The sequence below is a fragment of the Ovis aries genome, chromosome 15, assembly GCF_016772045.2.
Source record: "Ovis aries strain OAR_USU_Benz2616 breed Rambouillet chromosome 15, ARS-UI_Ramb_v3.0, whole genome shotgun sequence".
Classification (NCBI taxonomy): domain Eukaryota; kingdom Metazoa; phylum Chordata; class Mammalia; order Artiodactyla; family Bovidae; genus Ovis; species Ovis aries.
The window spans coordinates 41,778,423-41,790,626 of NC_056068.1; the positions used below are offsets into that span (position 1 = coordinate 41,778,423).

The following is a 12,204-nucleotide window of genomic DNA, read 5'->3' on the forward strand; positions in this document are numbered from 1 at the left end:
AGAGAATGAAAAAGAGGGAAGAACATGAATGCAAAGGCCCTGGGGCCACATGAGATGAGCGCGTTTGAAGAGGAAGCAGCCCTCATGGCTGAGAAAGACAGTCTGGTAGGGGACAGTTCACAGAGGCCCTTGATTTTACTCTAAGGCCTTTTAAGGCAGTTTGAATTCTGAGGCACACTATGATACCCAAACTTGTCTCCTCATACGTCACCACCTTTTTGGAGGGTAATGGCTTTGCCCCCTTGCCTGCCAGTGACAGTTCATGAGGTAGAGCTCTCTGCTTTGGGAGCTGGCCTTGTCATGCAGTTTCGTTACCTAAATAACACCTCTGTGAGCCCTCAAGGCCTTGTACATTAAAAAAAAAAAAAAATGTGTTCTATAGCCACAAAAAAAAAAAAAAAAGCAGCCAATGAGTAATCAAGGTTGAAAAATAAGTTTGGTTAATAATTGATGAAAATCTGTAATTTTCACATAATGTTCAAAGTCAAGAGTCAAAGGTAAGCTCAATAAGTTTTGTTACACCATTTAAGCAAGACGTGCATGCTCTATAGGAGAGTTGAGATTGTTGGCTGGCCCCCAGAGGAAAGGGCCTGACGGATGGGGCTGTGGCAAGAATTGCAAGCATCCAACATCTTTGCACTTGTTTATCTCATGCTCTGTACTCTGCTGACTGGATGGCCATGGGGTCTTGTTGTCTCATCCTGACAGGAAGGTTCTCATAGTCCCTTGTCAGGGGTGAGAACCAGCCCCTTGCAGAGACTGCTGACCCCTACCTTTGCTCTCAGGGTCCCTCCACACCCGTCAAAGGGAGGAAGCTGTGTTTCCTGAGAGCCTTATCGATGGCACACTGTGTTGCCAAGTCCTGTGACGCCCGTGGGACCCCTCCTCGTCCTCCCTCCCCAGCACAGGAAAGGGCCCATGTGTTATTTACGTTGTCCAGGTTTCTGAGCTGGGCTAGCTGCAGTCACCGGCCAGAGTGGTGGCTGAGTGAGCGTGCAGAGTGGAGGGTGCTTGCTGGGGGAACCACGCCTTCTGCACCAGCTGGGACTTTCTCGCCTGATCTGATTCCAGCCATCAGAGGAGGCCCTGGGTAGGGAGAAGAGCTCGGCCACTCTTTCCTGCCATTCATTCTCTGACTCACATTCTCCCTTGTCACAGTCCTCAGGGGCAAGAGAAGGGCCAGGCTTTACAGGCCTGAGCAGCCCCAGAAAAATGACAATGGCTGTTCAGATGTGTACAGCTCATAAACTACATAGCTTGTGTATTTGCTCATTAAGACTTCACAACACGCCTGTTAGTCATAGTAGTAGTCAACATCTCCTGAGTGCCCACCACGTGTAGACATCACATGTAGATACACACATGTACACATACATATACATACATACATGCATATGCTTGTATACATACATACACATAAACAATTGTGTAGATGTCATGTATGTATGAATATAAACCCACATATATATGCATTTATTGTATATATATATTTACATACATACATGTATTCCTTATAAGATTCCTGCAAGATAGATATTATTCCCATTTTATAGATGAGCAAACTTAGATTGAAGAGCTCACCCAAAGTCACTGTTCGTGGAGGCACTTGGAGAGCACTGAGCCCAGAACCTAATATTTTCCAGCACACTTCCTCTGTAGGAGTCAGCGTCCGGGCAGTCTCGCAGGTTATAGAACTCACGCAAAGTGCACCCTGCATCTTCTCCATCTCGCCAGCCCTGCTTACTCCAATTACTGGAAACACCTGGTCTGCTGGTTGGTCAAAGGCACCTTTGGGTTTATTTCATGGGTTGGACAAAGTTCATTTCGGTGTCTTTTTCTTTTTCACAGTGCCCCTCCGCTTACTGAAAAGGAAGTCGAGGTAAGTAATTCCAGTGCTTTATGAAATTGAGTACTTGGGCATGAGTGGGTTTATTCAAAACATTTCCTTCTCCAGCCTCTACTCCTGACATTTTCACACACACATGAGAACAAGTGACCCTGGAGGAAATATGGGCACTGTGATCAGACACATTGAACCAGCCATCCTCCCGACCCCACCCCAGTTAATGGAAGATTTTAACAACTTTGGTCAGGGATAAGAAGGTAATCGGAAGTCCCACATTTCTTCAAAGATTGTTTTCTTTAAAAGCATGACTTAGGTACACAAAGTCAGCTGGGAGGCTGCTGAGTGAATCAAATTTTTAAATTATTAAAATAAGGTCAGATTTCATGTTTCAAACTTTGGAAGATGAAGGTGCTTTCCTTCTAAGTGTTTCAGACATAAGGAAGCCAGTTCAGCCATGGTGAGAGACTGTGAGGGCAGCTCTCACCTCGACTGATCCCCCCAGGGCCTCCTCATCTCTGTCAAGATGCTGTCCCAGTGGGGGCGGCGAGAGAGCTGAGAGGCATTTCATCCTGGTGAAGGGGTAGATGGACAAAGAAAATGCATCAGAGGTGAGACAGCGAGGACCTCCAACACCAGCAGTAGTTTGTTTCCATGACAATTATGTCGGTGCTGACGGAAGGGAGCAAGAACATAGATGATTCCAGAATCTTTTCACTGCAGGTCAGGAGGATGGCAGGTTTTACAGTCTTATAGCATGGTTTACCCCTGATAACAAGAAAGCGAACATACCCTTCCTGAGACTCCGTGGACCACATAAGCAGAGAGAGAGACAATGTGAAATTTGGCACAGATAGTAACAATTGCCTGGCACACAGACAGGGCGCTTACAGCCCATGACACACACATGTCATGCTTTCAACTGACCCTCTCATCAGCTCTGAGAAACAGGTAGAGTAGGAAGCAGAACAAAGGAGGAAACTAAGGGATTAAATGACTCATCTGAGATCCCAGACCCAGTGCTTAGCAGAACCAATATTTGGATCCTCATCTTCTGACTGAATTTAGGGCACTTTATATTGCACTGCCTTTCAAGGGGATAACCCAGGTATAGAGAACAAAACATTGACCATTACTGATAAACTTGATTGAGGTTTGGGCAGGACAGAAAATCCCCACCCACTCACGTTGGTGGCGATGGCCATGGGTGGTTTGGTTAACAGTGCTCTCCTGTCCTCGGTGTGTACTGACACAACCTGTGGTCAGCACAGTGGAAAGAACACAGGCTTTGCAGTCAGAGAGTCTGAGGCTGAATCCTGTCTCTGCTATGCCCCGGTGGCCCATTGAGCCAGTTAATGACCTCTCTCGGTCTCCGTCTCTTTACCCATAAAGTGGACACAGCAGTTCCTGACAACAGGATGTGGTTGAGGGATGAATGAGCTAAGGTGCATGAAAGGCCTGGCCGTGCTGGCGCAGAGCAGACGTTTGATACAGAGAAGACTTCAGTGTTGCTCTCATCATCTCATTGAGTGGCTCAGGGTTTTTGGTTCTCCATCTGGAGAGGTCTACCCACCGTGGACCATGTTACATGAACCGCAGATGCTCAGGCAGAATCAGCTCGCCTGAAATGGAAATCTGCTACCACTTGATGCAGGCAAGGCACATGAAGGCCATTGTTTATTTCCCGTGTGGAGTCCATCTGTCTGTCTCTCCTCTCCAGCAGTTTCCTACTAGCCCAGGAATTCCATGTGTGATGAACCCCACCTTTCAAAGTTCATTCACGCAGGCTGCACTTTTGGCATGGAATACTGTTTCCAAAAAGCTTCTCCTAACACAATCATACCTGTTTTTTTTTTAATCTCCTGGCAGCTTCTAAGAGCTGCTTTCAATGTAGGATTTGGAATATTCAGGTAAGATGCTGATTGAAATGTGCTTTGGATTAGCAGGCTTACATCTCAAGTGGGGTTTCTTTAAATATGGTAGTTTCATGCAAAACCTCCAAAACTCACGTGCCATAAATCTTAGCATGAATCCAAATTGCTTACACAGTCAGCTACGTTGGCCCGAGTTTATCTAAACCCAAATACAGGATGTTATTTTCTTGACATTTAGGAAAAAGCAAAGTGTTACTCTCTTATTGTTTATCAGTAAAATGTGTTTGGTCTTCTGGTCCTGAGAAGGAACTAGTACAGATCTCAGGTTGCTATCTCACCATCTTTTGTGCAGTTTGCTCCATGAAGGGAGAGTCTCACTTGTACTTGGCTGCTTTGGGTGGGCTGGTTCCACAAGGTGATGTAAATGTTCATGCAAAACCTCACCGGCAGCTTTGCTCCCTCCAGTACCTCCTCCTAGCGCTTCTTCCACATTCTTGTTCCCAACAGAACGTGTTTGTACAACTGTCCTTGGCCTTTAGAAATGACAGCTACACCCTGGAATCTAGAATTAACCAGGCAGAAAGGGAACGCAACCTGACAGAGGAAAACACAGAGAAGGAACTGGAAAACTTCAAAGCTTCCATTACGGTAATTGCAAAGCCTGACTGGAGAACCCTTGCAGGAGGGACTGTCCCCCAGGACTGGGCCAGGTGTCCTGCTTTTCTTAGTCACCAAGAAAAGTCTCATGAAATGAGAAATGGGGCTGAGGCCCTTAGCCAAGCAGAATCTTCTTCAGAGAGCCGAGACTGAGATCCTGAAAACCTGGTTACCTCAGGGCTGTGTGTAAGGCCTTTGAGCCCTCAGCAGCTTTTCAGGAAGGGGGCTGGGTGACCTGGGATGGCAGAGGGAGCACCTTGGAGACCAGAGACCCGGATGTGATTGCCTTCCTCTGGCCTGGCCAGGTATATAGTGTCCACACTGGGCTTCTCCAATCCCAGAAACAGCTGCAGCTGGTGGCCTACAGAGGCCTCTCCTCTCGGTCAGGACAGCACAAGTCAAGTCTTGGTCTGCGAGGACCCCAGGTGATATTCCTTCTCCCTCCCCAGTCCTCAGCTTCCCTCTGGCACCACTGTGAGCACCGGGAGACCTACCAGAAGCTGCTGGAGGACATTGCTGTCCTGCACCGCCTGGCTGCCCGCCTCTCTAGCCGTGCCGAGATGGTGGGGGCCGTCCGCCAGGTGAGCTCTGCTCTGCCTCTGGTAACTGGGGCTGCAGCGTAGGCACTGACAACTGCAAACACCACTGACTGATGCCTTCCTCTGGGCCAGACATCCTATGTCCCCAATTGCAATTGTTTCAGAGTATTTTTGGCAGACCACTAAACCCTTGAGGTGCTCCCCCAGAAAAAACTTTTATGCCAGTGGTTAAGAACCTGCCTGCCAGTGCAGGAGATGTGAGAGATGATGGTTCAGTCCCTGGGTTGCAAAGATCTCCTGAAGGAGGGCACTCCAGTATTCTTGCCTGGAGAAGCCTAAGGACAGAGGAGCCTGGCAGGCTACAGTCCACGGGGTCACAAAAAGTCAGACACAACGGAATCAACTTAGCATGCACGCATGGACACCTACTGTGGGGGAACTGCTGCGTGCTACCTTCCTTGGAGATTTCTAATGCATGTTGGCATAAGCAAGGCTTTGAGAAGTCCTGTAATGAAAAATCCTGTTTAACGTTACCTATGTATTTCTCAAATGTTTTTGAGTAAAGAACCAACCCTTCCTTCTTTTTTTTTTCTCCCTATAAAATACCTACTCAACTCCCATGAAATTAGTGTTTGGCAAAACACTCTTTAGGAAAACCCGCTTTGTTTCATTAATCCTTCCAGTAACCTTGGAAAGATATTCCTCAATAAAGATGTGAAGTCTCAGAATAGCACTAGTGATGGGCAAACCTGGGATGCAAGCCCAAGTGTGGCTCCCTTGCAGCCACTTTGAAGCCCCGAGGCACACAAGGTACTGCCCCAACCCATCATGGTGTTGCGGGGTCAGATGGCCCGAGTTTTCATTCTGATTGTACCAGGGTTCACTGTGTGGCCTTGGTTCAGTTAACAAGCTCTCTGCGCGCCAGCTGCTCCAACTGTAAAATGCAGTATCTGCCATACAAGGCTGCTGAGACGCTTGTAAAGCACCTGGATGTTGTTGTCACTGTTGCTGCTACCATGGATCTGTGTACCACGTGTCCCGACTCGTGGACTGCATGACAGGGGTGTTCCTGGGGCCCAGCCCTGGGCGGCCCTCATAGAATGAAAGAAGAACAAACCACAGGGCTGTCCCACCTGTGTTCTTCCAGGGAAAAGTCACCCAACTTTCCTGGGTGGCAGCACCCAGAAAGCTCTTCCAGCTGGGAGCAGCACAGGGGGAGAGCTTTAGGGAAGTGACTGGTCTCGGCTCAGGGCTGCAGGGACTTTGTCCAGGGTTTGGTCGCTGAGCATGCCCCTCCGCAGACCGGCAGGTGGTGGGCTCTCTGAGGGACTGGAGCGGTGTCAGCAGAGAAGACTCTTCGCTTTGCACAGTCCTTGCGGGCGTGCTTCTCCGTGCATGGGCTGCTCACTCCAGCCTTCCCCCTTCTCCAAGTGGCTTCCTTGTCTCAGTCCTCCGAGTCCTCTCTGGCCCCACTGGACTGGCTCAGGCACTCACCCTCATTTTCCTTGTTGCTCTAGCTGCCACTCACCTTGTTTCCTTCAGAGCAGTCTCCACTGGTGAACTGATTATGACACTCCTTTAAGACCTTCAGTGGCTCCCCTCTTCCTTCAGAATGAGTCCAAAGCACTCAGTTCAGCTCTAACTCACCTTTTCATCTTGTGAACAAACCCAACCATTTGCTGATTCCTACATAAGCAGGACGACCTGTGCATTCCTGGCTTTCCAGACAGTTCTGGTATATGCCTATTGCCCCAGCACAATTCCTGATAAGTAAGTGAAAGTCACTCAGTTGTGTCTGACTCTTTGCAACCCCATGGACTGTAGCCCGCCAGGCTCCTCTGTCCATGGAATTCTCCAGGCAAGAATACTGGAGTGGATTGCTATTTCCTTCTCCAGGGGATCTTCCCAACCCAGGGATCGAAACTGGGTCTCCTGCATTAAAGGCAGATTCTTTACTGTCTGAGCCACCAGGGAAGCCCACGATTCCTGAAGGCATCCTCTTTACTCTCCAAAGGATTCTGTCTGGAAGGGGAATTCTCACCTTGATACAAGCCTGGTAATGTCCTGCCTCTAGACCGTGGCTCTTAGAGTCCCCTGGCTGAATGCTCTTTGTCTCTCATGCCCATAGCTACATGCCCAGATGCTGCCCATGCCCTACACCACTTCAGCCAGTTTCGTGAAGCCTTCCCCGACCCATTCTCTGCAGGGAGGACTCTGTTCCTTTTTCATCTCCTGAGGCTTTATGGCTGGGCTTGTTCTTGTTCTCCTCGAGGGCAGGTGCCTGAGCCCCTGTTTCAGCTCACACCCCACATAGCAAACTCTCAGAGAGTAAAGTCATATCCCTGTAACCTTTCGAATCCCACAGCCCAGATCCTGGCTCAGAGCAAGCAGGGCTGATGAGCTTTTCCTCTCCGTCCCTGCAGGAAAAACGCATGTCGAAAGCAACAGAAGTGATGATGCAGTATGTGGAGAACCTAAAGAGGACGTATGAGAAGGACCATGCAGAGCTCATGGAGTTTAAAAAACTTGCAAATCAAAATTCGAGCCGCAGCTGTGGCCCCTCTGGTAAGGAACTGGACTCCTGCCCACTGCCCCACCTTGGCCCTGTAATTATGGGTCCCTGATGGATCCCGGCTAGGATCACACCTATGGGGCAGTCCCAGGGCCTATGTCAGGGTGAGCAAGGCTTGCTGCCCCACCCAGTGCTGCCCACAGGGGCCTTGCAGCCACTGCTCCCGTGAGCCCCGGGCGCCTGGAACCGGAAAGCATGAATGGCCCCCAAGCAACTCCTAATAAAAATAACCAGAGAAGCTGACTAGTGATGCAGAGCCCATAGGCTGCAAGAATTTAACCTCCTTTATGAGACTGGCTGGTGGCTCAGCTGGTAAAGAATCCTGGCTGCAATGCAGGAGACCTGGGTTTGATCCCTGGGTTGGAAAGATCCCCTGGAGAAGGGAAAGGCTACCCACTCCAGTATTCTGGCCCGGAGAATTCCATGGACTGTTTAGTCCACGGGGTCGCAAAGAGTTGGACACGACTGAGCGACTTTCACCTCACATGAGACAGACCCCAGACCTTACAGCTTGGTGCTTTGGGGTCCCCACTTTGGGCAGCACACGCTAAGGGATTTGCATTTTCATTCTGGAAAGCATTAGGGGTCCAACCAAAGATTTTAATCAGGGCATTGCCATCATCATATATAGTTCAGAAGATTCCCTCTGGCAATAGTGTGACAGTTACATCACTGGGGTAAAGACAGAGGCAGGGAAACCCACGAGCCGGCTATTACAGGAGTCCAGATGAGTGGGGGAGTCCGGGCAGTGGGGGTGGAGTGAGAGCCTGGCTAAAGGAGTTACTGCTAAGATAACCAGCAGAACTGTGGGCAAGACAAGTGCTTTAAAGAAAGACTCTTTTTTTTTTTTTTTTTAAATTTTAAGTTCTAGAGAGATTTCTATAGAACCAGAGAGAGGGCCAGCTGATTTCACTTGATACTGAACTGCAGTGTGTTTTTTTATCTTTCATTGAAGTACAGTTAATACACAATGTTGTGTTCATTACTGCTGTACAGCAAAGTGACTCAGTTTGCATACATACGTACACACATTCCTTTCCGTTTTCTTTTCCACTATGGTTTATCACAGGATTTTGAATGTAGTTCCCTGTGCTATGCAGTAAGAGAGTTGCTATGTTTTAAAGTAAGAATAGGAGTTTTCCAGACTAGAGGGGGAAATACATCCCAGGTGGAGGAAACAGCATGTGCAAAGATGTGGAGGTTGGGGTGAGAAGACTCTGAAACAAACTGTCTTCCGTTTGGTTGCGGGGTTGGAGCGTGACAGTGACGGGCTGAAGGTAAGCCTTGTGAGGCCAGGGCCACGCGCCAGGCCCTGAGAGCAATCTGGGCGCCTGCCCCACGGGCAGTGAGGAAACACCAGTGAGTTCACCCCAGCTGCCACAGTCAGACCTTAGTTTTAGAACATTGCTCTGCCTTCAGAGTGGATGATGTATTAGGAGTGGAGAGATGCGTTTGGAGGCTTTGCCGCAGTCCACGGGGAGGAGGATGGTGCTTTGGGCCAGGATCTGTCCTTGGGAGCTGCCAGGGTTTGAGCTCTGGCTGATGAGGGTGGTGTTAGCCGGAGAAAACAGACCTTTCAGTGACAGGAATCCCTAGGGAATGCAAACATCCGTATTACCAAGAGCAGGAGGAGGGAAAGTATAACAGATGGAGAAACCTTTATAAACAGGAGGTTTCACAAGTTTCCTGGGGAATATCAGTGATACTTCCCAGAGTCCGAAGGCAGCGCACACTCACTCCAGACCGTCTGTTTTGGATCTTGGCAGCAAGGCTTCTGACCCACATGCATCTGGGCCTCTAACAAACCTCTCTCTGTCAGAGTTAGAAGTTAGAGAAGCTGCCACCAAAGACATCCTAACACGCGGGCTTTTGCGTTATTGTTCTGCAAGGAGCAGGGCCTCTTGCATGCCACCTTACCCACGATTTGTGGAACGAGCACAGCTGCCCATGAGTCTCAGCCGTTAGTTCTACAGACATTAACTGAGCACCTCAGATGTGTGCCTTGTGATACTGGACTAGAGAGGTGACGGGAAGCCTGTGCCTGACCCAAGGGAGCTCCCAACCTGGGGTGAGGCAGGGCGGCGTAAGTGGTGCCATGACCGAAGGAAGCAGACTTTACGGGGCGCACATGGCAGAGTCCCACGTTCAGCCTGGGGACACAAGGAAGTGCTTACATTAAGACGGGAGCGGGTGGCTGAGCGCTGAATGGTGAATGTGCGGTTTTCACAATCTGGTTCCACTCCACTGTTTCTCCAAGCTACACTTCAGTTTGGGCTGGTACAGAGGGGCCAGACGTGCCCATCAGCTGCCCCGTGACCATTCCCTGATGGCGCTTGTTCCTTAAGCTTTTATATGACTTCTTTGTTACATATGTAATCCTTCTCTGTGCCTGAGACTCTGAAGACTACAGGGCAAGAAAAATATCTCGAATTTCAAGAAAGCTGATACACATTCAAAAGAGAAAAATAACATCTATTTTTTTCTGAGTGTGAAACATGACAGTTGTCTGCATTTTGGATTAAGGTAGATTTCCAGAAGTGTAAATACTGGCTCAGGGGAAAGGAATATTTAAAAGGCTCTTAAAGCAAATTATCTCCAGATAACTCATCGATATTTCCATTTAATGGGTAACAGTAATGCTCAATTTATCATACCATGGACAGTCCTGTCTTTTTTTTTCTTTTCTTTTTAAAAATATTTTTGACTTTGAACCAATATTGTACCTCTTCTCATAGTTTTAATTTGTATTTCTTGACAGCCATTTTCAAATGTTTGTTGGGCCTTTGTATTTCTACTTGTGTAAATTCTTTAATTCTTTGCCCCTCTTGTGAGATTGGTATTTCATTAATTGCATGAACTCTTCATATACAAAGAATATTTTCTGGTGCTGCTATTTTGGCTGACTGGAAAACTTGAAAATCCTTTGACTACAAATACTTAGAAATTTCTGCTGGATAAAGTGAATCAAACATTAGCCTAAAGGAATAGCTGAATCCACAAGAAAAGAAATGGAAATACTCAGATACAAGAAAAGAAAAGAGAACTGAAACCAAGCTGACCCTGCAGCTTCCTTGGGGATAAGAGTCAGCCTCAGCTCTCTGGACTCTGGGCTTTTGCACTCGCACGCAATGTGAGATGAGGCCTCAGAGGCCCCAAGGCAGGGAGCTGACTCTGAGCCTCCTATAGCAAGTGAAGACTTTTCAAGGACTGCATCTTTGATACAATCACCAAGTCACAATGGAACAAATCAAGGAAGTTTATCTGCTTCGCCCTGGACTCTGATAGAAAAAAAACTTTCTCCTTCCTCATAGGAAAACTGCAAACCCACAAAGTACATGCTATAACAGAAGAGATGATGCAATACACAGAGATTCTGAAAAGAACATCACAATGGTGTTACTAGGAACACTATTGGAAATAAGTATAAACCACTCTGGAGAGACACACCCTGTGCCCAGGAGACACAGAATCCTCTAAGTAAAACTTCACAGGAGATGAGTTGACAATATAGAATTATAAAATTAAACAGTCTACCATCAATGAGAATCATCAGACACCCAAACAATAGGACTGTATCCTAAACACAGCAGATAATAAAGCAATCTTATTTTTTCAAGATGTGTATAAAATTAGAAGCATAAAAAAATAAAAAAATATGCAAATAAAGAATACAATTATAAAAAATATAATCCTAGATATGAGGAATAGAGGCATGAAAATAAAACTCAGTTGTTTAGGAGCGGTGGTTCCTTTTAGTTCAGCTGTTCAGTTGCTCAGTGGTGTACGGCTCTTTGGTAGTTGGACTCTTTGGTAGTTCCTATAGTTGAAGCTGTTTCTCAGTATTCACATCTCCTCCTGGGCACACTTCTCCATCCCCTTGAAGTTAGGTGAGCAACGTGATTTGGCGTTAAATGTCAGTGGAAGGACGTGTATCACATTTGATCTGAGATCCCTAAGACTAGTCTGCAATTTGCCCTGTGTCTCCTTCCACCAGACTTGATAATCATCCCTGCTCCAGAATAGTAGAAGCTCCATCAGCCTGAGTCCTGAGTGAGGAAATGCAGAGCAGAGCCTGTTGCTGACTCATAAGCAATGTAGCAAAAGCAAGTAATTACTCTTAGTTGTTATAAGCCACTGAGACTTTGTGGTTGTTTATTATTGTAGCATAACCTTGCTTATCCTGATTGGTATAACATTTACATCAGATTAGGAATAGTTGAGGAAAAAATTTGTTAACCAGAATGCAGATTTGAGGAAGTCAGCCACCGTGTGGTTCAGAGGGATACATTAATTTAAAATATGAAAAAATGTTATATGTGACATAGGATATAAAATTTAAAAAGATTTGAAATACACTTGTTAGGATATACATCAGGAGAGAAAATATTCAAAGGAATTTCCCAGGAACAGAGAATTTTTCAGAACTAAAGAAAGACACGAATCATTGCATTTAGAAAGTACAGAGAATCCCAAGCAAAAGAAAGAAAAACACATCAAAGAGAAACTTTAGAACCCCAAGGGCAAAATGAAGATCTTAAAAGTAACCAGAGAGAGAAGACAGATTATCCACAAAGGAGTGACAGTTCCCACAACCACCACCAGCACCAGGAGACAATGAAGTAAAGTATTGAAAGAGCTGAGAGAAAATAACTCTTAGCCTAGAGATAATACTACCAGCTAAAGTGTCATGCAAGCATAAGGGCTATGGAAAGACACTTT

General features: G+C 47.0%; 1 protein-coding gene across 9 annotated transcripts in view; it reads left to right on the forward strand.

The window, feature by feature from the left end:
- IRAG1 (inositol 1,4,5-triphosphate receptor associated 1) overlaps positions 1-12,204 on the forward strand; it is a 118,972-nt gene that overhangs the window by 83,466 nt on the left and 23,302 nt on the right. For all 9 annotated transcript variants that reach the window (XR_009596628.1, XM_027979395.3, XM_042233060.2 and 6 more), the window contains 4 exons: positions 1,849-1,879; positions 4,225-4,365; positions 4,824-4,955; positions 7,337-7,478. Coding sequence is in view for 8 of the 9 variants with exons in the window: in XM_027979395.3 (XP_027835196.2) it covers positions 1,849-1,879; positions 4,225-4,365; positions 4,824-4,955; positions 7,337-7,478 (446 nt within the window). In the remaining variant the exon portion in view is untranslated. The remainder of the gene's footprint in view (positions 1-1,848; positions 1,880-4,224; positions 4,366-4,823; positions 4,956-7,336; positions 7,479-12,204) is intronic.